Here is a 27,186-nt window from a genome sequence, read left to right as displayed (position 1 = left end):
CAGTTCCAGAATACAGGTGTTAAGCAAACCCTGAGTCTGGGAGTACCTCCTCCTAACTGTGCATGAGTGTGAGAGTGCAAAGATGATGCTACTCTTTTGCCTGTAGTGAAGGGAAGGTTGAACTTAAGTGCTTTAGCTTTTCTGACTCTGAGAAAATGTTCCTATCAGTGTGTGCCTATATCATAATACAGTGATATGCTAATTTTATTTTTAAAACATTTTCTGTGTTGTTTTAGTTAAAACATTTAACTGGCAGTACAGCTGATGTCTATTTGGAATACATCCAAAGAAATTTACCTGAAGGGGTTGCCATGGAAATAAAAAAGGTATAATTGAATTGCTTTCTTGAATTTCTAATAAGAGCTGTGGAATGAGTCTAGTTTTCAGATGAATCAGATGACAAATGGTAGCTGTTGAGATCTGCTGGGACTAATAGCAAGTGTAATTTCTGGAACGTGCAGAAATTCTGGGCTGGGGAACACGGGATCCAAACAGTGGAAAGCACAAGATGAAGAGGGGATGGAAGCTGTGTTGTTCTTAAAATGGCTTCTGCCACTTGGTGGGCTTTTAATGTACCTGAATTAAGTATTTGTAATTTGATTTGGGTAAATATGAATACAGCAAAATAATTTATTTTGAGGGAATTGTCACATCTAAGGTGCAGATTGGTAGGTATAACTGTTTGTTTTGTTTTTAGACCAAATTAGAGAAACTACCTGAACATATTCAGAAACCCATTTGGGACAAGCTACCTTCAGTAGAAGAAACAGCAAGTACGTCATGAGCCCTTCATGTACTAAAGCTTTTTCACATCTGTTAGCAACGGAAGCTCAGCCTCTGCCTGTTAACATTTTAAACACAGCATCTTCTCACAGGAGTTACCCTCTATTCAACCTCAAACCCTGTCTTAATTTTACAAACAATACTTAAAAAATTATGAGGAGACTGGTCATTTGCTACCCTAATTATCAGTGAGTTAGGATCCCAGCTCCAGGCCATTAGCAGAAAGACTGTACTGCTGTGAAAATGTTTTGTCTGTTTTTCTTTATTCTAAGTCTTATGTGGCCAAAACTTGATAAATGTACATGAACAGGTCATGGATGTACGGTAATGGTTTATTTGTGCATAAACACCACAGGATTTGTGAATTTACTGTCACTGAGGCTGATATTTGAAGCACATATCTCAGAGTTTTTATGTGACCCATTAAATTTTATTTAAAATATTTATTGCTGGGATAGTCTCCTGAAAAAGGTTACATTTATTTTCTCTTGTTATACTTGGCAAGATGACAGTAAAAGCACATTGAAGAGAACTTTCAGGACTGATTTTAGTATTCACCACTTAGCTGAGCAGGTGGGGCACTTACAGGTCAGGTCAGTTTCTGGTGGGAGGCGAAATCAGTAACAGACTGGATATTTTCCAGTGAAACTTTTATGCTGTATACACTTTGAACAATGTTGTAAAACACCACACAGGAAATATCAGATCAGACACAGTTATCAAGCAGCAACTGAGTCTCTCTAGGGTCCTTTCTTGATACAATGGCAAAGAGCAAACTCTCTAGCTACTTGCCAGTTCCCCCAAAATATCTGCATCACAAAACTGAATATAGCATTTCTCCCAAGCCTACGCTGCTTGTATAGTATGGGCTTGTCTACACATGCAGCAGTGCTTAGGGAAGACATTGCCCCTGGTGATGAGCTTCTCCAGTCTCTGGATGTACTCCATGTCTGAGGTGGTAGCTATGTTGCCGTCAACATAGTGCTGTCTACAGCGGGAGTTCGGTTAGTATACTGCATCATGCAGAGCACCACATAAGTCTGTAGTGTAGATCAAGCCTAAGAAAAAGCACTTGTAAAATTATCTTTAACAGCATCATCTGATGATGTGTTATAATGGTATGAACTTGGTCTCAACATAAGTATTTTAATCACAGGTGTAAAAGGTTTTCTTCCATGGGGGCCCTGAAAATAAGGCTCTTACACTACAACCTACAGTCAGTTCTAAGTGGAAGCTCATCCTTTTCCTCCCTTTTCTTCTGTGGAGCTTGAGAGGGCTTCCTGAAGAAGTGGGTGAATGATTAGCACATTAGCCTACGATGCAGGCTTAGTTTAATTCCCTTCTCTTCCACAGCCAGACAGAGCTGGTAAATAACTTACTCTACACTTCAGCAGGCTTACAGGAGTGGAGCTGGGACCTAGATTGTTAGGGTGCAGCAACAGAAGGAAGGGTATGAAGGAGCCACAAGAACTGCTGTGGGGTGGGGTGGGGGTGAATACTATCAGAGCTGGTCAAAACTGTCCAGTTTGAGAAATTGGTATTTTTAAATTTTTTGTTCTAATTTGGAATGAAACCCAATATTGAAATTTCTTGAGAAACCACAAATACCCCATAAGTGTTTTTTAAACAGTTTGCTCTGTGGGATCAACAGCTGCTGAGTGAAAGTGCTGTTGCCTAGCAGTTCTAGCCGTAACAATGGTCCTTTAGAATAGTTTGGAGATGGAAGGGGGGGGGGGGCTGCAATGAATTGAAAGAAGGCTGTAAGAAGAGGGAGATTAGCAAGCTTTTGGTACTGGTTAGTTGTGTCCAGCCTGAGCCTGCTCTTGTCATCAGTTCAAAAACAGCTACGTATATTTTGTTTCTACTTTACAAGCTGGCAGGGAATATTTAAGCTCAAATAGGTTATAGTAGGAAGTAAATTACTGAGGCCTGAGTGGCCCACTGGGATAATGAGCTAGCTGCTTCTAGCAGCAAAGGAGTCTGTTTACATCACATCTAAACAATAGTTGGCTGGCCTCCTTGTCTTTTTGCCCACAGGCCCACCATGAAATTTAGCATTATACTTGGGCCCAAGATTAGAATAGTAGGGTACCTGTCAGAAGAAAGTGTATTAATAGATCATGGGGGTTCTAGAAACACTAGAGCAGGGGTAGGCAACCTATGGCACGCATGCCGAAGGCAGCACGCGAGCTCATTTTCAGTGGCACTCACACTGGCTGGGTCCTGGCCACCAGTCCAGGGAGCTCTGCATTTTAATTTTAAATGAAGCTTCTTAAACATTTTAAAAACCTTATTTACTTTACATACAACAATAGTTTAGATCAGGGGTTGGCAGCCTTTCAGAAGTGGTGTGCTGAGTCTTCATTTATTCACTCTAATTTAAGGTTTTCCATGCCAGTAATACATTTTAATGTTTTTAGAAGGTCTCTTTCTATAAGTCTATAATATATATCTTAACTGTTGTTGTATGTAAAGTAAATAAGGTTTTTAAAATGTTTAAGAAGCTTCATTTAAAATTAAATTAAAATGCAGAGCCCCCCAGACCAGTGGCCAGGACCCAGCCAGTGTGAGTGCCACTGAAAATGTCCTCGCGTGCCGCCTTCGGCATGCATGCCATAGGTTGCCTACCTCTGGTTTAGATATATATTATAAACTTATAGAAAGAGTCCTTCTAAAAACATTAAAATGTATTACTGGCACGCAAAACCTTAAATTAGAGTGAATAAATGAAGACTCGGAACACCACTTCTGAAAGGTTGCCGACCCCTGCAGTAGAGAGCTACTAGCGGACAAACGCAGTCCCCTGCCAGGGAAAAATCAACCTGCTTCAGCAGAGATGTGCAGTTTCTCGTGCTTCTTACAACATGTGACTGTTGCAACTATTCATCTCACCAACCTCAAGTTATGTAAAAATCACACAGCCTTTATTGTGACACCTAGCAAGAGATTCAACTGAGGGGCTGTGCTTTAAAAACAAAATAATTAAGTGTGAGGGAGGAGGACTTTTGGACCCCTACAGTCACTAGAATGCAGTGTACAAACACTCCTTTTCTGCCACAACCCACTGTGTGTTGGGGAAAAGGAGAACCTTACTCAAATTGTATGGTGGGGAGGGCTCTGATCTCATTGGCCATTTGGGGGGGTGAGGGGGGAAGTAATGTAACTTTCAGGGCACAGTCTTTTTTCTTCTCTATATGTGACCTCTTAAAAAGAGGTGTCAGACAGGAAGAACCCAATACCTTTAGCCCTCAAGTACAGTCTATGTTCCTTCCATACCTAGCTGACTGATGGGAAACAACACAGCTCAAGGGGGGAGGGATAGCTCAGTGGTTTGAGCATTGGCCTCCTAAACCCAGGGTTATGAGTTCAATCCTTGAGGGGGCCAAAATCAGTACTTGGTCCTGCCTAGGGTAGATTGGCAGTAGCCCTGGAGGTTTTTCACATGGGGCAGGGGTCACTTGCTGGTGGATTATCTGCTACTTGAAGTCTTTAAATCATGATTTGGACCATTCAACAGCAGAGTCAAGGGAGAGAATTAGTTCAGGAGTGGGTGGATCAGCTTATGTGGCCTGCATCTTGCAGGAGGTCAGACTAGATGATCATAATGGTCCCTTCTGATCTTGAATTCTATGATTCTAATGAAGGCAGGGGGCTGGACTCCAATGACCTTTTGGGGTCCCTTCCAGTTCTATAAGACATACCTATCTCCAATTTGAAGGCACACAGTTGATTTCAACCCCTACTACTCTGCTAAACACAGGCAACAGGCACTGTGGGGAGGTAGATAGTTTGGGGAAGTTCTGCTGTAGCAGCTCTTAGTAGAAAAATAAAAAGAGCCAAGATGGAGTGTTGCAAAGTTGGAGGGAAATCAAAACAAAATTAAATTAGTGTGTCAATAAAGCTCACCGTGTCAGCCACAAAGCTTCATTTACTGAATGGACTGATTTTGCTAGCTACTCAGGATATTCACATCAGACCCATCAACAAATCTGTTTGAAATACAATGTTTTTTCTGTCATCTGTTCAGCAGTCAGGAATATATCTAGAATAAAAGTGGGATCTTTTAATCTCTTATTAACTAAAACCAGACAGACACTAGGTCTTTAGGACACAAAAATAAATATAACATGAAAAAGAAGAAACTACTGATATTTTATCTACCTAACACTCATAAGTAGAGAGACAAATGACTTTTGGGAGGGGTGGGGAAGTTAATATACTGCGATCAGATTCTTTAGGCCAGGGGTGGGCAAACTTTTTGGCCTGAGGGCAACATCAGGTTCCTAAACTATATGGAGGGCTGGGTACGGAAGGCTGTGCCTCCCCAAAGAGCCTGGCCCTTGCCCCCCCATCCACCCCCTCCCACTTCGCACCCCGACTGCCCCCCTCAGAACCCTCCACCCATCCAACCCCTCCCTGCTCAGACCCCTATCCCTAACTGCTCCCCAGGACCCCACCCCCTATCCAACCCCCCCTGCTCCCTGTCCCAACTGCCCCAACCCCTATCCACATCCCTGCCCCTGACAGGCTCCCCAGGACTCCACACCTATTCAACCGCCCCCTGTCCCCTGACTGCCCCCCAGAACCCTCTGCTCTTTATCCAACCCCCCCACTCCCCGCCCCCTTATGCCGCTCCAAGCCCAGCCAGAGCCAGACATACCACCGAGCTGCCTGGCAGGAGCTTGCAGGCCCGCCTCCCAGAGCGCTGGCGGTGCAGTGAACTGAGGCTGCGGGGGAGGGACCATGGGCTAGCCTCCCCGGCTGGGAGCTCAAGGGCTGGGCAGGACAGTCCCACTGGCCAGATGTGGCCCACGGGCTGTAGTTTGCCCACCTCTGCTCTAGGCATTGGTTCTCAACCTTTGGGCCACTGTCCTCCAGAGGGGTTGTGAAACTTTTTTCTGGGGATATACAATTGTTTTACAGAATCTAAGCTTTCATTTAAAAGTGGCTGGGAAGGGAACCTGAATGGAAATAGCTGTAGAAATGAGTATAATAGAATATATGGTCTTTTCAATAAGGTGAATGAATGTGCTAGGGGTAAAACTAGTAGCCTACAGTTAAGGTAGCCAGACACTTTCCATTATGAGACCCTGTTTTCAATTCCAACTGAAGAAGGGAGAACTAGATTAGCTGAGCAGCCATTTGGGAGAGTGGGGAACCAGGACTAGGAGCAAGCAGGAGAGAGGGGCCACAGTGTAAGAAGATCTGGGCAAGGAGACAGACTGAGATTAAAAGCTTGAGGAGTGGAGAATGGGGTTAGGATAAACAGGTTGGAGGTACAGAATGGATCAAGGTTAGGGGAGAAGCAGACAGACCCTAGCAAAAAACAGTTACCTACCTCTCGTAACTTGGTCTTCAAGATGTGTTGCTCATGTCCATTCCAATCGGGGTGTGTGCACGCAGCATGCACAATCATCGAAAGGTTTTTCCCCTAGCGGTACCCATCAGGTCAGCTGTGGAGACCACTGGAGTGGCACCTTCATTGCAGTGTATATAGGTCCCTACCAACCCACCACCTACTCAGTTCCTTCTTACTGCCAGTGATGGTCATTGGAGCAGCTCAGTCTCTTGCATTCATTCACAAGTGGCTACCTAGTGGTTCCCTTTTCTTATTTATAAATAGTTTGAGTTGTAGTCACAGTAGTTGTATAGTAGTTTATAGTTAGTTATGCTTACTGTGGGAGGCTCCCCCCATAGTTTTCTCCAGGCACCAGGGCATGCCTTGGTCGCAGGCGTTTAAGGCGTGTGAGAGGTATTCGAAACCTATGCCCAGAGGCGATCCGCACGCTCCTAGGAGGAGGTCATCAGACAAGTGCTCAATTTGCAGGAGCTTTAGACCCAGGACTAAAAGAGATCAGGATTATCATTTAAAAGTCCTCCTGATGGAGTCAGCCCTCAGCCGCTACTGGAAATAGCACCGAGGACAGACTCCTCCAAGGAGCATCGGCATCACTCCCTGGCTCGGCTCGTAAGGCCAGCTGTAGCAGGTGGCACTGCTCACAGTCCCCAGTGCTGCATAGGAAGAACAAGGCATACATGGATCGTTCCCGTTAAGAAGCCACGAGGGGATTCCAGTGGGATGCATCCCGCGGCAGGACACCCACGGTTTGGCCCTCAAGACCTGGCACCATTGACTTAGGCCCCGACCAGAGGTCTGTCAAGTCCTGTGTCAGTGGACTCCCTGACTTGGGAGGATTTGGAGGTAGAGCTCGACCTCCCCTCCGTGCCGGATACCTACAAGGCAGCATGGGACCTTATTGCCATGACAGCGCAGTCCCCGGCCCCACAGATGCAAGCTCCGGCACCACTCCAGATGTTGACCCAAGTTCAGGCATCAGCAGCAGCATCTATAACGGCACCGCATGTGCCACCATCTCTGGCACCCTTCATGGCACCACTGCCTGTCTATCATCAGGGCAAGCCCACGATGTTACGGCGCCACTCCCCATCACCACAGTACTGCTCCCCGGCACCATCAGGCTCCGCCCACCCATGGTTGGGCTCAGAGTACTCTTCCGAGTTGGAGGCTGTCTTCTGTCTCCGACACAGCCAGTACCGCTTGCGGTACCGGCCCTGCAGAGTCATGGACTCAGGACCAGTGGTATCCCGGCCACCCCAGTCGCAGGGCCAGTACAATGGCCCTTTTGGACTCCTGGGGCCTATCATCAGACTCAGGGTCAGTGGCATCCACACCATGTGCTCCCACCCGCATGGGACAAGGATTCTGGGACTTCAGTGTCACCCAGTTGTACTGGAGCCACCTCCAGTCACAGGAGGGACCTATGCACCCGACCCAGCCTCTAGGGAGCCAGAATGTCAGGAAGACCCAGTTTCACGGGCTTCCTCCTCGCTGGACAAGACATCTACCGGCAATGGACACCAAGTTCTTCTCAGGAGGGTGGCCCTAAACCTCCAGGTGGAGGTCACAGAGGAGTTGGACCCGATAGTGGATATCCTTGCCCCAGAGGGTCCATCTAAGGTGGCTCTGCCCCGATAAGAACGATCCAGAACACTACTAAGGTGCTCTGGTATACCCTGGCCTCGATACCACCCACTGCTAAAGGGGTGAAGAGATGTTATTTTGTGCCGCAGAAAGGGTATGAACCCCTTCTCACCCACCTCCCACTAGGGACTCTAGTGGTCGATGCGGCGAATCACAAGGAATGGCAGGGCCAGCCAAGTCCTGCTCCAAAGTCACAGGACGCTAAGAAGCTGGACCTCTTCGGGTCAACTCGACCGGTGGACTCCAGCTTTGAGTGGTCAACCAGCAAGCAGTACTCAGCTGCTGTGCTTTCATTCCCTGGAGTGCATTAGGAAAGTTTCAGGAGTTGCTCCCAGCTGACTTGTGCAAGGAGGTTAGTGCACTTCTAGAGGAGGGCAGAGTGGTCTCAAGAACCTCCCTCCAGGCTGCGTTAAATGCGGCAGACTTGGTGGCTCAGACCATAGCCACCGCCATTACAGTGAGACGCAGTGCATGGCTGCAGGTGTCGGGTATACCACCAGAGGTCCAGAATGCTATTCAGGACCTGCCCTTTGACTGTGCGGGCTTGTTTGCCCAAAATATGGACTCTCGCTTGCACAGTCTTAAGGGATCCACACCCCTGAACCTCAAAAAAAGCCATTTAAGCCTCAGGCCCCGTCCCACTTCTGTTCCGGGCCTCCAAGGCGCGACTCGTCCAGGAGAGGGGCAGGAATAATAGGAGGCGCCCGCCAGTCCTCCTCAGACCAAGGCCAGGGTTCTTCGAAACAGCCCCCTGGCCTGAAGCCAAACTTTTGAAGATGCACCCAAGGATGGAGCACCAGTACCGAGCTCAGATCCTTACCCCCTCTTTGTGAATCGACTGTCCCACTTCTACAGTGCTTGGTCCCAGATCACTGGGATCTGAGCACAGTGGATATGGGATATTCTATTCAATTCTGTTCCCTCCCATCCCTCTTCAGGGACCAGTCTCACAAACAACTTCTGCAGGAGGTACAATCACTCCTCGCTCTAGGGGCAATAGAGGAGGTTCCTCAGGAGTTCAGGGATAAGAGGTTCTACTCCTCCTCATCCCCAAGGCCAAGGGTGGGCTCTGGCCTATCCTGGATCTGAGAGACCTCAACACATTCATAAAGAAAGTGAAGTTTTGCATGCTCTCCCTGGCCTCCATCATTCCTTTCCTGGATCCAGGGACTGGCACACCTTGTACTTTCATATCTCCATTATCCCGGTCCACAGACAATTTCTTCACTTGGCGGTCAGCAGCCAGCACTACCAGTTCAGAGTGCTCCTGTTTGGGCTCTCGGCAGCCCCCAAGGTATTCATGAAGTATATGGCGGTCGTGGCAGCCTTCCTCCGCAAACGTCAGGTGCAAGTGTTCCCATACCTGGACAACTGGCTCATCAAGGCCAAGTTGCAAGCACAGGCTGCAGAGCATGTGTCTCTGGCTCAGGCCACCTTCCTCAGGCTGGGCCTCATACTGAACTTGTCCAAATCCTCCCCAGCCCCAACACAGAATAGAATTCATAGGACTGATGCAAGCCAGGGCGTTCCCGCCTGAGCAGCGCTTCCAAGCGCTCAGGGACATCGAGAACCTATGCCGATTCCCCACGATGACGAGAAATTGCATGAAGCAGCTTGCACACACATGGTCCAGTACTCCAGATTGCGCAGTCGGCCTCTCCGGGCATGGTTGGCGCAGGTGCACATGCACAGCAGGGACCCACTGGACAGATTATCCTTCCCCCTCACATTCTTGAGTCTCTCCGTTGATGGCTGTGGCCACAAGTGGTCTGTGCGGGAGTACCCTTTGCCAAATCCCAACCTACGCTATTGCTGGTCACGGACATCTCAGTGCTCAGTTGGGGAGCGCACCTGGGCAATATCAGAACTCTAGGCCTATAGTCCCACGCACAACTATCACTGCATATCAATGTAAGGGGGCTAAGGACGGTTCGTCTGGTGTGCCAAGCGTTCCAGGCCCACCTCACTATGGTCAGTTAAAGGAAAAAATTCCTATACTTCATCACCAGTGTACCTGTATCTCAACCCTCACCTGCCTCTGCTGCAGGTAGCTCCAGCCAGGCCTTTTCCTCTGGCTGCTATGGAAGACTTCTTTAGTCTCCTCTAGATACCCTGTACGATCCTCAAAGATCTCGTTTCACAGCTGCTCTACCAGGGAACTAAAGAATCTCTATTTGTGCAGAGCAGCTGACACTGACTACCTACCCCTCTGAGTCTCTCCCTGAATTCTACAAGTTCAGGGGGTTCAGGCTACCAGTGTCAGGAGATAGATCAAATAAGTACGGGTCAGGGAACAGATGTTTCCCTCTCTCCTAAAGAATGTACCCCCACCATGACAAACAGGCTTAAGTTATTTGTTGGAGGGTGGGGAGGAGAGTAGTTCTTAAGCAACCAACTGATCTAAAATTTCCAACAATGCAAGTGTTTACAAAATGAGAACTGTGTCTGGAGACCTAAAACTCAGATTTCACCAATCTAATTTGGAAGTAGCAAATGAAGTCATATAAGCTTTTGGAGAGACACAGCAAAAGGCTAATTTTGTTTTAAAACACTTTGCTGTTTCTAGTGCACCAATTGGAGACAGGACTCAGAGGGCCAGATTTTTAAATATCTTAACCAGTGAGTCACCATTATTTCGTAACTTATTGAAACTTTCATCATCTTTATGCAGCTCAATTCCATTATCTTCACCAAAACCTAATAAAGGGCTGTCAGCAGTAGGCTACTCCGTAACACCAATTCACATAAAATGGCTTTTAGAAAGGATATGTATTTGACTGTTGGTCCGGCTGATTAGCAGCTAAATGAAAATCATTAATACTAGTGTATCAGAGTATTAAGTGATATACAAGAAAGAAGTGCATGTACTTTTACCCTAGGGCAACCAGATAGCAAATATGAAAAATCAGGACAGGGGGTGGAGGGTAAGAAAAATCCCCCAAAATCAGAATTGTCCCTATAAAATCAGGACATCTGGTCACCCTATTTTACCCCTTCTTTCCCAAAGCAATATGTTCTGCCTAGTTCCGTTTGTAAGATATATTATGAGGTGGCTGATCATTCATCTTTCTGTCGAACATCCAGGCGTATATCAGCCTTGATATATTAGTATATATTACAAATCCTCTATACTCCTGAAGCCATACCTGAAAGCAACAGAGGCATGTTGCTCATTATATGCTCTTTCCATTAATATTGATCTGTTTTCTCCAAAACTAAGAGAGACTACACTACAGATATCACGTGCACAGTAAAAGCCTCAGGGATCATCATACAAGAGTTCTGGTTTATAAATAACTTAGTTTATTAAATCAAGTGAAAAAAACATTCAGTCATAAAGGGTTGAAAGCAGATTCCCGAATGCAAATCTTCCCCACTTACATTGTTTTTCAGAGTACAATATTTCTATACAGCAAAGGGAGGGAAAAAAAGACAAGGCAGCATTAAGAGAATTTTATTTTTGCTTCCTTAAAAAGACACTTACTTTTTACACTTACTGACTCAATGCTCCGTGCTCAACTTGCTAGGTGCATTTCAAAGTAATATTCTTTGATAGAATAATAAATCGAAGAATAAAAAATGCAACTTCTAAAAATAAGAATAAAGAATCTATCCAACTAATATCATATAATATTATTTGACAGTATACAATCAACATTTCATATCTTTGTGATATCACATCAGATTTTGTGTTAGTTTCTTCTTTGAAACTTTTTTTTAATTACATACTAATTACTCTCAAACTCTTAGATATTGGAAAAGCAAGCTCTTCCTAATTGGAAATAATGAAAACTGTCAACAGCATTTTAATAAGTCCTATTAAAAATAAGGTGTTTTTTCCCCCAAGCTGCTGCAGGAAAATAAAATCTAGCATCTCACCTTTCTGTATAGAGGAAGTCGTTAATCCCTGCACTACAAAAGAGTTATATCATTACTGAATGAGTTTATCAAAACTAGTGGAGAGAGTTCTTTAGGATACTTATAATTTTGACTAGATGCTCCTTCAAACAGTGATGGTCCATCTGCTGAGAAATTATAGAGATAAGCAGAAAGATTAGCTTTGCTGACAAAAAAAACTGCCATAACAAACTTTTCAAAGAAAACTGAGTTCTACAAAATAAAAAGGGGGGAGAAGAAGAGAGAAAATGAAAGATAAAATTTACCTTTTTACCTATCTTCTGCCAAAGTAGTCAGTGCACAAATCTCAGAAGATTATGGTAATCCTAGTACACTAAACAGTGTATGAATTTACATAGTGGCTTTTATAAACAATGTTAAAGCAACAAAGAATCCTGTGGCACCTTATAGACTAACAGACGTTTTGCAGCATGAGCTTTCGTGAGTGAATACCCACTTCTTCTTCTTGCATCCGAAGAAGTGGGTATTCACCCACGAAAGCTCATGCTGCAAAACGTCTGTTAGTCTATAAGGTGCCACAGGATTCTTTGTTGCTTTTACAGATCCAGACTAACACGGCTACCCCTCTGATAATAAACAATGTTGTCTTTTCACTTGCTTCTCATTCAAATCTGTATAACCAATTTGGTTTGTCTGATATTTTCTGTTAATGTATCCCATCCTAATAGTCATGCAGTATATCTGGGTTTGAAAAGTTAACCTCAGAAGTCCTCATCAAAACACTTTAAAAGAAGAAAATGGACATATGATAGGCCTAATCCTCCTTGCTGTTTGAAAACCCCTTTATTTTGGGGGGGGGGGGGAGGGAGGAGGGAGAGAATCCCTTCTCTCAATTTAAATTTTATTTTACTGTTATATTGGAACTATATCTGAAAAGATCCGATGGGTTTTGTTTTTTATTTTGTTTTTCTCCAGCTGGTGCACTAGAAACAGGACACTGATAGCAAGAATATGCAGTTCTGTAAGTCATCAATCAAGCTGATTGTTTTAGTATGCATACTCTACTGTTTATTTTTATATACATTTGGTGTTAATAATTACTATTTCAGAACAGTATCTCTCAGACAGCCTGTGTAAATGCTGTCTTTTGGATCACAATAAAATAATGTTTTAAAGTTTAATTTATTTTTTTAAACACAAAAATGTAGATGATAGGAAAACTTTCCCACTGAATATCAGTTTTAAAATAAAGAGAGACTACCTATTTTTACACATACTGAGAACTATAAGTCATCACTGGCATTCTATTCTGTATTCTAATGTACAGTATTCATACTTCTTTCCTAAAAAGTTTGGTAGTACTTTGCAGAAAACCTAAGTGTTTCTACAATATTCAGTAATTACAGTATAAGAAATTAAGTCATAATGAACATACCAATCTTTTGCTCCTTGAACTCAACAGAACTTCCAGCTTGAATTTCAGCTCTGCCATTCATAGTTTCCCCATAGCAAAAATTCCAAAGAGTTCAAAATATAGGTCTCAATAGCAAAAACAAGTGAAATAGTTTCTAAATTTAGAAATTACAACTAGAACAAACGAAGGACATTATAGTAACTGACTCCAAAACTATTGTTTGGCATATGCTGCAACACAAGATAAAGAACAGAAGCTTTAATACTAAAGTTCTCACCACATTTTCTCTTGGCTAACCTAGTTACTAAACACATGTACATTTGTTAGAAAAATTTGCCTAATTTTTTTAGTCTGTAAATGACAGAGAAATTGTGGATGATAAAAAGAAGTTTTTAAAATGTTCTCACCTCAGATAAGGCTTGTTGCAGGCTCTCCAAAAGGTCTGCATACCATCTCCAACTGGCCTCAAAGGGTGACTATGTTACCCTTTAGAAGATAATAATAGCATAATTTTTCACCATACTACAAACAGAATTAGATTTAAAACCTATCGAGTCACTTAGCAGATTAAGGTAGAGGTTAACACTATGTTTTATAAAATATGTATACAAAAGAAAATAAAACAAAACATGCACAAAAAGCTTTACTTAATAGTAAAGATCCTGGCCAAAATGACTAATGTTTAATAAACCCATGCCCCAATATGCAACTCTGAATATTAAATATAGTATAAATATTCTGATCTCAAGAATAAAACATGAAAGGTAAATATTAGCTTTCAGGAAAAATTAAGTACATTGAGAATCAGAATTGCTATAAACCAGCTATAAATTTACTAATAAAATATTGTAGTTCAAGAATTTTGATAATGATTTACTGGAAGCCAGGTGTAAAGTGGGAAATACCCACCTATTTTTGCACTCTCATACCTCAATTTATTGTTTTCGTCATATATTATATTTTGCTTGCAGGCTTTGGACCCAGTGAAGGGATTGCTTAAGTTAAAAAGCCCCACCTGCACCAAACTGCTAAAAAAATTTAATTCAGCCCTCAGCACAAAAGAACACAGCACGTTTTAAGGATTAAAATAATTTACAGACTGTGATCATTCTCGAAGTTAAACAGCACTGTTTCAAAATATTACAATTACCTCTATAATTTCAACAGTAACAAGCAACATAAAATTACAGGTTTCACTATTTTGAAATCTATTTTTTTTCACATTAACAGAAGTTAAATTAACTCTTAGGGTGATTATACAGCGATCCATACGTTTAACAGTATGAACAATTATGATTTTTAACAATACTGTGTGTTAGCATAGTTTGAAGTAACTGACATTTTAACTTTATTTTATCCTACAGGTAATGCAAATGCATACACCAGTTGTACTATACAATTGGTCAAGTGTTCAGTTACACACTTTGTTTAGAAATTATAGTTACTTACACAACTGGACATTTAAACAATGAGGTCAAGCTGTGTATAAAGAACAATTAATCATAAAATTAAAACCAGTCCACAGTTGTTTTTTAAGTTCATTCATGAACTACTGACACTTTTCGAAATTAACATTCACAAATTTCTGTTTAACCATTACATTTAGTGTAACTAGAGCCCTGCGTGTGTTGGTGTCCGTAGGCCTAAGTAAACCAAAGTTGTGACTTTGGGCCTGAGTGAACCAAAGTTCTTCCATGCTGTAAACTTCAACCAGCCTAAGATGCTAATAAACAGCAAGCAAAATGTGTAACTGTCAGCTTTCTTAGCTTGCAGCTGTAGGACAGCTCGAAACAGCAAAAAGTGGCAGTAAGTAAGGGGGAGAAGGGGGAGGAAAATCTGCATGCGTCTGTGCTATGAAGGCCATAGATAAATATGCGAATGAGAACAGTTCCAACAAGCTACATTATAGTGTTAGGTGTAACTGTTGCAAGGGGGAGGGAGGAAGGGGGAAAAACAAGGGGGGTATAAATGCTGGTACCCCGCCTGCGCGCGGGTGTGCAGGATTTGAGAATGCTCTTTCTCCCTGGCACCTTTTTTTGAGCTCAGATAAACTTGGTTTGCTTCTCCACCTTGGTGTGTTAATTAGTGCGACGCACACCGGGCAACGAACCCCCACTGTTGCTGTCCTCGGGCCCTCTGGGCCAGCAACACGTGGATACAAAAGGTGTATCCGCATCCAATTCGCAAAAATTGTCTGTGGATATCCATGGATTTGCAGGGCTCTAAACAGCTCCACAGGTCACTGTGCAGCAGGGACACAGGTCTGTGTCAAGCCCCAACCCTCAACCACCCCTCACCCCCTGACTTCTCCCCAGAGGCCTCCTGCTCTGCCCCCCACTCCTGGCAGGGAGGCTACAATTCTGGGCCCTTCTATGCAGCACCACCCTCCCCATGGGGGGGCTCGGACACCCCTACGCAGTTGCGGAGGCTCGAATGCACAGTTATTGCCGCCTGCTCATTTAAAGAACAACCACACCTTCAAAATGGCGCTTGGCTTACTCCTTTCTGGGAGTTGTAGTCCCCAGCTTGCTCAGAGGGAGGAGATAAACTACAACTCCCAGAATGCCCAGCCCACTGCTGCGCGATTTAGAGCATGAGCTGGAGCTTGCAGGCTGGGTGACAGCCTCTCCATTTCGGTGACTGTGCCGCAGATCCCTGTGCAGATACAAAATTTGTATCCGCATCCGAGCTGCGAGCAGCAAAAATGGTCTGTGGATATCCGTGGATAGAAAGCAGATTCCCGCGGATGTGCAGGGTTCTACAGGTAACACTTCAAAATGTAGTACAGTATACTCTTCCCAAATATTAAGCAGTTGGCTGCATTTACTGTTATAAAATTTGTAAGTGATTTCAAACCCTTAAAAAAAGTTCACATTTATACACACAAAATCATAGCATTAAAACAAATTCACGTTCTACACTAAAAAAAGCTGCACACAACTGTCAAAAGCAATCAGAGTTCTGTATATTAAATGAAGGCTTGACCTATTGTAACAGACGTGTTTTTCATTTTACGTTCAGTGTGCAGGAGTCAGTGTCCATAAAGCCTAGGCTTAAAAAAAGATATGCTTGAAAAAAGCCCAAGGAGTCACAGATTGTTTTTTAATATATGGCTTTTGCCAACTGGTGCATGAGGGCTGCTGGAAAATATTAGTTGTCTAAGTTCAATTAATATTCTTTGCCATCTTTAACATTTTATAGGCAGTTCTTAGTCCAGCCATTTCAAATAGTTTTAAGATAACAAGAAAGCGCCCTGCTATACAATTTAAAGAATAAGCCTCTTTAATAGTGTCTGCCACCTGGCGGTCCAGGCCATCTCTGGCTCCGTCCAGGTGGCGGACGGGATGGTACACCGGGTCCATTGGGAAAGCTGTGTAAAAGGATAAAATCATAATTGGTTTTTTCCCCTCAAGATAACTGTTTTAAAATAACAAAAGAGTTACAACACTATATTACAATTTGGATTTAAACTTATTTTGTTCTTAGCAATCTCATGCATACTTAAAAGTCTTCCACAGCAGTTAAAATTACTACAACAATGGAATCTGAAATGTTTACATAGGATATGGCCCTTGAGTTTAATACTTGCAAGAGACAGCTTTACAATTACTGCAATTTTAGGTTTCAAATAAAATTAATTTTAAAAAGACAAAACAAAAGAAACATTCTTACCCTCTTGGCGGAGGGAATTGACCTCTTGGCATCTGCAGCATCCCTCTGGCTCTGGGGTGAGGTGGCCTGCCTCTGAAGCTCATTGGTCCTGGTGGTGGTGGTGGAGGAAGTCCATGCCTGCACAGACAAGTCCAATCAAACAATCTCATATTGCCTCAAAAAACAAACACTCAGGGTTTCTTCCTATGTGAACCAATTTCTCATTAAAGAAACAGGACTACAGCACTAGACATCCATCATTTTTAAAAAACACCTTTCTATCAATGTTCTCAAAACTAACCTTGGTGGTGGAAATGAGAAAGGATCTCTCATCATTCCTCTCATGGGTGGGGGTGGTAAAAAAGGTGGCCCCCCTCTGCCTCCTCTTCTGCCTCGGGGGTCAGGATATGGACGCATTCTTCCTATCCCATGTCTGGAAAGACACTTGTTTTCAGTACAGATCTGAAAGTTAAGTTGTATTTATTTCATTGTACAGTTATAATGATGCAATAATATAAAGTGAAGACTGTAAAAACCCATAGTAGGGACTGCTCCTTGAGCTATCTTTTAAGACGGGATGAATAAATTGAACATTATTCAAAAGATGTATGTCTACTGCCAAGTTGCAAGAAAAAACATGACTACTTACTAATACTATACAGCGTTTACTGAAATAGAGATGGATGGAATGCCAAATGAATATAATGAAAATAAAGAGTTTTTTTTATAGAAATCTTTAAACAATCAGCTATTTGCAAGGAGTCTCTCACCAGCTTCTTACCATCTTGTTCAAGGGAAGTTACATGTAATGTTACCCGTTTTCTATGGAGCTATTGAAGTTCAGTGTTTGTAGTTTTTTAAATTTGTTTTTTCTTTTGTTAAAGCAACATATGGTTGAATAGGTTACTGGTTCCAATTTCTGCTTCTCATTTTGGGGTGACATTTACTAGCCCTTTTTGCTTTGTGTTTCTATAGGTTATAGTGGCCAGCAATTATAAGTGTTCTTTTTTCATGCAAGTCTAGTTCACTAGTGCTTACATACTATATGCTATAGACAACTGCAAGATACATTCATTATAGCTGCCCTTTCCTACTTCCAAAAGATTTTGTGTTAAGCACAACTTTACAACCATGTAGAGAAATTTACATAGCTTGGTTCCATAAGGAAGAATTGTTTAGAATAAATTTGTCTGTGGAGGTAAATGAGAAGCAATGGCCTGTGCCCCATATTCTTCATTGTGATGATATTATTATATGATTATGGCGTAACTATTATGTATTTTATGCGATAGGTCATATAAGATATCATTGAAAAGGTTATGATTCACTGAGTATGATTATCCTATTTGTATACATGTATCATTTTGGTATCTGAAATTAGGAATATTGTCTATGCATCTATTGCAAATGTGTTTACACCTGGGGAACGCCCACTAGACAGAATGCAATCAGTCTTGATGGCTGGCTGGAAAGGGCCATTAGGGAAAACAAGAGGTCTTAGAAGATTCTAATCTCCCACTGGGGAGCCTTTTTTATATATATATGGAGATATACCTATCTCATAGAACTGGAAGGGACCCTGAAAGGTCATTGAGTCCAGCCCCCTGCCTTCATTAGGCGGGACCAAGTACTGATTTTGCCCCAGATCCCTAAGTGGTCCCCTCAAGGACTGAACTCACAACCCTGGGTTTAGCAGGCCAATGCTCAAACCACTGAGCTATTCCTCCCCCAATCTCTTTAGTATATTAAGCTTAGATTGCGTTTTGTTTATTTGCTCGGTAATCTGCTTTGATCTTTTTGCTATCCCTTATAATCACTTAAAATATATCTTTTGTAGTTAATAAACTTGTTTTTGTTTTCTCTAAAACCAGTGTGTGGAAATCATAACAGGGGAGGGGGGGTGGGGGGCAGAAAGCTGTTGCATATCTTCCTCCACATTGAAAGGGGGCAAATTTCATGAGCTTACACTGTACAATTCCCTGTGCAGCGCAAGACTGTATAATTTTGGGTTTACACTCCAGAAGGGGTGTGTGCCTGAGGAACTGGGAAGTGCCTTAGCTAAGTCTTCCCATGCAGAGCTAATCTCAGCATCTGTGTGTAGCTACAGCTGGGTGTGTCCCTACCTGTACGTGTGCTGGAGGGGGTTGAGGGCCTGTCACAGCAGTACAGTGTAAAGAGAGCCCAGGCTGGTAAGTCAGTACGCAACAGTTCCAGGTGGCACCCCGGGAAGGAAACGTGTCACAGTAGGGTCACAAGGGAAGACAAAAAATAAGGAGCCTCCATATTCTGTAAGGCATGCTGGCCTTCCCAGTTAAGGTGGGATTGTGGAGTGAGACCCGAAGGGCAGATCCCACCTGCTGTGCTGCCTTGTTGCATCACTCAACCAAAGGGACCTGAAAGAGGGCTTTGATTGGGTAATCATGGTCCCTGCAACAGACTCCTGGGTTGGCTGCTGGGACACTGAACAGTTAATAAGAGGATCATGAAGAGAAAAAGATGACCCCTCCTGCTCTGCCCTCCACTGCAAAACACTGCAGCAAGATGCTATTGTTGCTCTGCAATCCCTCTTTATGGTAAGACTCTTGGCTCTGTTTTTTTCCAAATCTACAATGGCTTTATGCCTGGGTGAGTTTTTCCTTTTGTAGATGTTAGGGATATTCTCCTTTTTCCTTCCTTCTCACCTTCACCACTGGCAACTGAGGGTGCTCTTCCTTGCATCTTCCTGGCATCCCCACTTTACAGGTGATGCTTGGAAGAAGTATGTTGTACTGAGTGGTTAGTGCAAGAGGGCTGGGAGAAAAGATCCTTGAGTTTTAATCTCAACTCTTCAACAGATCACCTCTGTGCCTTTGGGCAAGTCATTTAACCCATGACTGAATTTTCAAATCTGGGAAATGAATGTAATAATATTTTGACAATAATACTGTCTTCCTTTTTCTTTTTTTGCGAGAGCGAGAGCAGGTGCCCGTATCTTTTTAGCTGCAAGACCCCATGGTTTTGGTTTTGTGAGCCACTATTCTGCAAAACTGTCTTTAGGGGAAATTCCTCCAGTGAGAATAGTGTCTTTTACAACAATCTCCCCACCACAGAGATCAGCAGATCCCCGCTCCGATTCACTCCCACATCAGACAGAGCTGCAGCATCTGAGATGCATTTGTGCTTTTATGTTCACCTTCTACCACACACAGAAGTTTATACAGTTTGAGTCTCCTTAATGAAGAATTGCTTTTAGTAAATTTGCCCATGGAGACATAAGAGGGACAATTGTACTATTTAACTTTTCAAGCTGTGGGACTGCAATGAATGAGAAAGAATAAGCAGTTTCCATGTCCTTTAATGAAATTTGTATTTCTAAACATGCCTATTTCATTACTACATTAAGTAAGTATATATGACTTATATACACACACCTTGTGCTACTATCCTGGTATAATTGTTAACACATCTGTAAGTATGACAGCCAATACATCCACATTCAAAGTGCCACAAGTATTTCAGTGTTGTACTGTTATGGACATGTTATCTGTCACACAAGATCAAAAAGACATTAATTTCAAAAGTAAGTATGTCTTTAAGAAGTTCACAGCTGAAAGCTTCATTTATGAAAATACAGATTAACGTATATAAAGTCACCCTTAACTTCAACAATAGATTTCAAGGCTATCCCAACCATTCATCATTGTCTTTGAAAGCATTCCATTTTATTTGTAAAATTCAATGTTTACCTTAGGTGGATCAATCTGTAACATATCATAAGATGCCCCTTCTTGAGAAAGTCAACAATGCAATAAAAAATTATTAGTCTGACAAGTATTACCTCATGGGCCCAATGCCATTAAGTGTTTTGCCTCGCATTTTCCCTCTGACATATGAAAGTTGTCCCTTGTTTCCAAAATCTCTGCCACCTCTTCCTCTGCCCTGACCTCTTGGTCCCCTGAATGTAAAGGTAAGAAACAAATGAAGGCAATTACCTTTGCTCTGATAACTAAATTACTACATCTCCATTAACTGTTCCAGATAAACTGCCCGCAGACACACTGCACATTGCCTATTAGTTTACATTTTTTAACTTACATTCTACTTTTTTTAAACCACACATTCTTCTTTGATTGTAATCCTGTTGCTGCATGGGCATGATCCAAAGCTGACTAATATCAATGGAAAAACACCCAATGACTTCCGTGGGCTTTGGATTAGGCCCTAATTGAGTATATGTTGAACAGCATTTATTACACTTCTACATTTGCCTCAAATTAGAACAGTCATGATGAGAGCTACTGCACATGAATATTCTGGGGAACATGAGTTACCTACAGACAGAAATTTTCATTTTCAGTCAGTGAAATTCACTTTAGTAGAGGGGGTCACATAAAGCTCTGCTCTGGGGCAAATTTTGCTCCACATTTATACCATGACCTTTTTCAATTTTTTAGTTTAGACACCACTACTTTATATATAACAATCATGAGAATAAATATGAGAAATATGCTACAAAAATCAGGAAGTTACAAACACATTTAAGGGACTGCCAAAACATCATTTTTGAATAAACGTCATACCACAAGAAAAAGGATACCAGCGTTTTCTACTCCATGTATTAGTTCTCAAATTTAGGAAAAAATGGAGAACACCAAATGGACTAATTTAGAGTCTACCAGAAGTTAATGTAACTTTCAAGATACTAGAAAGAAATTTTAGGGCCAGATTGGAAGTGGGCAACCACCAGGAAGGCAGCCACAATTGAAAAGGGACATGGAAAATAAGATAAAATTTGAAAACATATGGCATATTCAAACATATCAGAGGAAAGCAAAAAGTAAAGTAAGCAGCTAATGTTATACAGTGCACAGAAGTTCTTAATATAAGTATCTGACCAGTTTTTTTTTAATATAAGAATCTTAGATTAATATAAATTCACTAAATCAAGTACTTTTAGATAAAAATGGTTTCTCGAACTATTCTAAAAAAGTAGTCTAATCTACAGAAGAATTACACTTTAAATTTTTGGTGTTTTCATTTTATTTGAAACAGAATATGCATCCTGATTGTTTTTTTAGTAAATTGTCAATCTAATTAAAGTGAAAATACAGCAATATACCTGAATAAAAATCTCAGCAAACCATACACACGGATCTTTTAGACTTATATGCAAACCCTTATAAAGAAATCAATGCCTGTGCTAGTTAGTTTATTAGATGAATTTAAAAAGCAAGCTTAATATGGAAATCAACCCATCATCCCTGTGAAAGGTGATATTTCACACACAGAGGGCCCCCCAAAAAGAAGAACTATTACTGGAAAAGGTGCATTTCTTTAGTTACTTTAATTTATTATTTTAACTGTAGACACTTACTTGCTTTTGGTTTCTATCATATCACCACTTTCAGTAGGAGAGTCAGTCTGATCCATTGGCGTCTCTGTATCCTCCTCCATTTTAAAAATAAAAAAGGCATTCATCATCCTGGAGGTCCCATTAATAAAGGGCTGGTATTTCAAAAAGCCTCAGCCTAGCAAAACATGCTGAAAAGGCAATTGCATAGTTAGTGATGGATTACTCCCCTTCAAGAAATTTCTAATTCTATATATTGGTCTGGCTACAATGATTGCTCCCAATTCTGGTTTTCCATGTTGTATCGTCCTATTCTGTAGGGCTGTCAACTAATCGCAGTTAACATACTCAATTAACTAAAAAAAAATTAATCGTGATTAATCACAGTTAAACAATAGAATACCAATTGAAATTTATTAAATATTTTGGTTGTTTTTTCTACATTTTCATATATATTGTATTGTGTTGTAATTGAAATCAAAGTGTACATTATTTTTATTACAAATATTTACACTGTAAAAATGATAAACAAAAATAGTATTTTTCAATTCACCACATACAAGTACTGTAGTGCAATCTCTGTCGTTAAAGTGCAACTTACAAATGTACATTTTTTTTCTGTTACATAAAAACTGCTACTGCACTCAAAAACAAAACAATGTAAAACTTCGGAGTCTACAAGTCCACTCAGTCCTACTTCTTGTTTAGTCAATCGCTAAGACAAACAAGTTTGTATACATTTAAAGGAGATAATGTCACTAGAAAGTGAAAACAGGCATTTGCATGGCACCTTTGTAGCAAGGTATTTACATGCCAGATATGCTAAACATTCATGCCCCTTTATGCAGTTGTCTAGGCCAGGGGTTCTCAAACTGGGGGTCATGACCCCGCAGGGAGTCACAAGGTTATTACATGTGGGGAGGGGTAGATCGCAAGCTTTCAGCCTCCACTCCCAAACTCCACTTTGCCTCCAGCATTTATAATAATGTTAAATATTTAATTCATGTTCTTAATTTATAGGGGGGCACTCAGAGGCTTGCTGTGTGAAAGGGGTCACCAGTACAAAAGTTTGAGAACCACTGGTCTAGGCTCTTCCTTCTTCATTACAAAGAAGCAAATGGAAGTAACAAGGTACCACCCTAGCTGCCTCTATTAGGGACCACTTCTGCATAAAGGGAAATGGAAGCCCTGACAATACAGAGCTACCTGTGGAAATGAAATTTCCAACCATCAGTAGAAAAGGAATGACCAAGGGAGAGGGGAACAAGATAGACAAGCAGTATATCCTGTGGAGCAGGGAAACAGGAGCAGGGGGGAAGAAAAGGAATAGAACAGATGGCTGACGGAGAGTAAATTAAGAACAAAATGCAAGAGTGTGATTAACCTTTTTCCAAAGGGAAAAGACCTCTCTTAGAAGACAACTAAAGATAGTAAATGATTTCCTAAAATTACTTTTCCTTATAAGCAATTTGTCACAGGAATGTTATGCATTTTCTAATGGGAGGGGAAGTGAGAGAGAAGGTGGTCCATGAGGCCCTACTAACATGTAAAACATGTGTGCTATAAAAAAAAAAAAAGAGAGAAGCTTTCAGCTGCTTTGGACAGGAATCTAATTGTGTAGCATCCCTCCTTTATTGTACACAAAGTACATCAATTGTGTTCGGTAAGTATTTAATTTGAAGAAGTTACAAGACAGTGGAAAGTTCAAACTTTCAAATGGCTGGGTGCCTTATGGAAGATTTAAAAAAAAAAATAAAGCAGAGCTGTCTAGTGGCACACCTATTTGGAAAGAAATAACATTTTCCCCCAGATATGATAAGTTTGCACTCAGATGAAGCAGAATGCCAATGACTGCCTAAAAAGGGTGAGGGCATAGGCGAGAACCAGGAACAAGGAGAAGAGAACACACAAGTGGATGCTACATTGGCTTGTAAAATGAAGTGGGGAAGAAGAAAAAAAACAGGAGAGGAAAGACAAAATAGACAGCAAGAAGGAACTGACAACATTTAAGTTAGTAGAGTTTTATTTATACATACTGCTTCATGTCTTTATACAGACGCTCCCCGACTTACGCAAGCGTTCCATTCTGGAACACCTTGCTTAACTCAAATTTTGCGTAAGTCAGAAATGTATACCCGACAATTATGCAAAAAAAAAACCCCAACCCTCTTATTTCTAGCTTATGGAACTTTTTCCATAAGTGCCGATTTGCGTAAGTCGGGTTTGCATAACCCAGGGAGCGTCTGTAGTATGTCTCTGGAAGATGTCCCACAGCTAGTGGGACACTAGGGAAACTGTGCAGACAATGATAGCAGACTGCTGTTGCCAAATGAACTTAGTCACATGGCTGCTTACAGTTGGACACGTAACCAGGTTAGAAGAGAAGATTTTTTAAAATTTCAAATCCTTTTCTAGATTTTCTGTTCTGAGATTGACATTCAGGCTCAGATACATCAATACATTCTACTGAATCAAAGGTTTCAGAGCAGGGCTTTGGAGCGGAGCCCAGAGCTGGAGTGTGGAGCAGCTCCGGAGCAGTGGAGCTGCAGGTTTTTGCCTGGAGCGGAGCTGGAGCACAGCTCCAAAGCCCTGTTTCAGAGTGGTAGCTGTGTTAGTCTGTATCAGCAAAAAGAACGAGGAGTACTTGTGGCACCTTAGAGACTAACAAATTTAACACTTCAACCTCCCTGGACACTCAATTACAGACCTAAAAGTCACAATTCTTCAACAAAAAAACTTCAAAAACAGATTCCAACGAGAGCTGGAATTAATTTCCAAACTGGACATCATTAAATTAGGCTTGAATAAAGACTGGGAGTGGATGGGTCATTACACAAACTAAAACCTATTTTCCCATGCTAATTTTTCCCCTACTGTTACTCACGCCTTCTTGTCAACTGTTTGAAATGGGCCATCCTGATTATCACTACAAAAGTTTTTTTCTCCTGCTGATAATAGCCCACCTTAACTGATTAGTCTTGTTAGAGTTGGTATGGCAACCCCCATTTTTTCATGTTCTCTGTATATATCTTCCCACTGTATTTTCCACTCCATGCATCTGATGAAATGGGTTTTAGCCCACAAAAGCTTATGCCCAAATAAATTTGTTAGTCTCTAAGGTGCCACAAGTACTCCTCATTCTTTTTACTGAATCAAAGACCACTATAAAATACATACGCAGGCAACAGTATACACCAGAAAATGACTAAAACATCAAATTTAAAGAAATAGAAACTTGAGTCATCCTAAAATGGCAACAGGAATAACTAATGATGTACCATTTTACTGAGGTATAGTTAGGCCCCTAAAGAGTGCCAATTTAGACTATACTCAAAATACATTTTAAAATTACAATTTAAGATTGTAAATGCAATATAAATTCACTTTGGTTTGTGAGTTTAAAATATATTTATTGTATTTCAGTGAAATAACTACAAATAATATACAACTGAGAAATAGACAAAGGATAGCTTGTGGATAAGGCTAGGGGAAAAGATTCAAGAGACCTGGATTCAACTCAGCTCTGCCAGAGACTTCATGTGTGACCTTGGGAAAATGATTTTTTCTTTCTATGCTTCAGGTCCCCATTTGTAAAAAGAGGTTAATACTTTTTTCCCCCATCCTTCTTGTGTATTTTTGACTGTAAGCTCTTCAGGGCAGGGACACTCTCTTACTATGTATCTATACAGCAGGGCTTTGGAGCAGAGCCCAGAGCTGGAGCGCGGAACAGCTCCGGAGCAGTGGAGCTGCAGGTTTTTGCCTGGAGCTGGAGCAGAGCCGGAGCACAGCTCCAAAGCCCTGCTATACAGCACCTAGCACAATAGCACCTTGATCTCTGTTGCACGTGTAGGTGCTACCCTGAGTTCCCTGTAAACTGTGTGTTTGGGCGGCTGCCCAGGAGAGGTTCAAGTGCCATGCAGTTGATTAGCAGAGCCATGCATATCCAGCTGGCAGCATGTGTTCATTGTAACTTAATCCTCCTTAAATTAAAATACTGCCAACACTTACTTTGCTCCTGAGTGAAAGCATTTTAATTTATACACGTTCACTTCACACCTTTAGTTGATTCACCTTAATTTTCTTGAGTGTACTGCTGGAGGCAAGCCAAGTGTCTATGCTGCTCTACTACACAACACTTCCCAGCCAGAACAGTACAGAATGAGTGGAATCACATCAGTTCATTAAACTACTCTCCCATTTCTGACCAAACATCTTGAGGAAAGAGCAGAACAGCTGTGATGCTTCTCAGGAGAAAAGAACCAGGAGAAAGGAGAGAATAAATGCCCTCTAGCAGCTGTGCATAAGGCATCATCAGTGTAGAGCTAATTCCACTCTCTGAATAAACCAAACTAGGAGCACTGTGGCGATAGCATAGTAATCCACTCAGCAGAGGGAGAAGAACAGTAAGCATCTTTGTACCATTTTCTAATAAATCATCTAGTTCACTAAAAAAGCTGCGTTAATACAGGGAACAAGCGACAGGGGCATATCCAGGGGCGCTGTTTGTGCTCCGAGGTCCGTAGGGTAGAGAGTAAAAGCTAGGAAAACAGGTTACTATTTAAACATTCACTCCCTCCCCCGCCAATAAACGACAAGCGACATCACATCACACCTCGACCAGCGACTGCTCAGTGCAAATAGGTGGGGGAACGGGACAGAAGAGGCAGCATCCCATACAATCTGTGGCTCCCATGTAGAGAAGCCATTGGGTTTTAGACCAGCCATAGGACAGCCGGGCCAAGGCTCCTCGGGTTTTTGGTTTATTTTTTGCTTACTCGCAGGACCCCGCTCCCCCCACCAGTTTCAGTGGTCCCGCCCCAGGCGCGGGGATCTAGACCGGAGCGACTTCGGATCCAAGCAGGGGTCTCCCGGCTGCTGCTGTCAGAGGCGGTGCGGGGCGTGCCTGCGCCCCCAGCGGAGCCGGAGGAGGGGATCCCCCTCAGTCACTGCCGAGGGGGAACAAAGGGGGTAAGTGAGAAGTGGGGACAGGGGGGCAGCCCCACTCACCGCTCAGGCCCGGTTGCGCCGCGCGCTCCCGGGGAAGGGCCAGTCACAGCGGCCAAGGCCCCGCTCCCTGCGCTGCCCGGGCAAGCACCGAGTGTCTCTCACAGCCCCGACACACAACGAGCTTCTCAAAATGGCGGCCGA

General features: G+C 42.3%; 2 protein-coding genes across 12 annotated transcripts in view; one reads left to right on the top strand and one right to left on the bottom strand.

Moving 5' to 3' along the window:
* MRPS10 (mitochondrial ribosomal protein S10) overlaps window positions 1-12,781 on the top strand; it is a 22,982-nt gene extending 10,201 nt beyond the window's left edge. For 2 of the 5 annotated variants that reach the window (XM_045008435.1, XM_045008437.1), the window contains exons 6-7: window positions 237-326; window positions 698-1,227. In XM_045008435.1, coding sequence (XP_044864370.1) covers window positions 237-326; window positions 698-784 — 177 coding nt within the window. In that variant the 3' untranslated portion in view covers window positions 785-1,227. Of the gene's footprint in view, window positions 1-236; window positions 327-697; window positions 1,228-12,619 lie in introns of those variants that run through there. The other 3 variants (XM_045008434.1, XM_045008438.1, XM_045008436.1) reach the window with 3 other exon arrangements.
* On the bottom strand, window positions 11,075-27,186 carry LOC123365660 (U1 small nuclear ribonucleoprotein C-like). 7 transcript variants are annotated; one of them, XR_006577686.1, is made up of 8 exons: window positions 27,046-27,186; window positions 22,063-22,229; window positions 20,527-20,643; window positions 17,011-17,142; window positions 16,731-16,847; window positions 13,466-13,544; window positions 13,080-13,129; window positions 11,075-11,811 (listed from the first exon to the last, which is right to left on the bottom strand). XR_006577686.1 is itself a non-coding variant. In XM_045008439.1 (6 exons), exons 2-6 carry the CDS (start codon window positions 22,167-22,169, stop codon window positions 13,535-13,537), a joined length of 483 nt encoding a protein of 160 aa, XP_044864374.1. In that variant the 5' UTR covers window positions 22,170-22,229; window positions 27,046-27,186; the 3' UTR covers window positions 12,288-13,534. The 7 variants fall into 7 exon arrangements, 2 of the variants coding, with proteins under 2 accessions (XP_044864374.1, XP_044864375.1); XR_006577683.1 differs by having other exon boundaries at window positions 13,080-13,544; XR_006577682.1 differs by lacking the exon at window positions 13,080-13,129.

Source organism: Mauremys mutica, chromosome 3 (genome assembly GCF_020497125.1).
Source record: "Mauremys mutica isolate MM-2020 ecotype Southern chromosome 3, ASM2049712v1, whole genome shotgun sequence".
NCBI lineage: Eukaryota > Metazoa > Chordata > Testudines > Geoemydidae > Mauremys > Mauremys mutica.
Note: the sequence above shows the minus strand (reverse complement) of the source record. Positions and strands in the feature narration are given on the sequence as shown.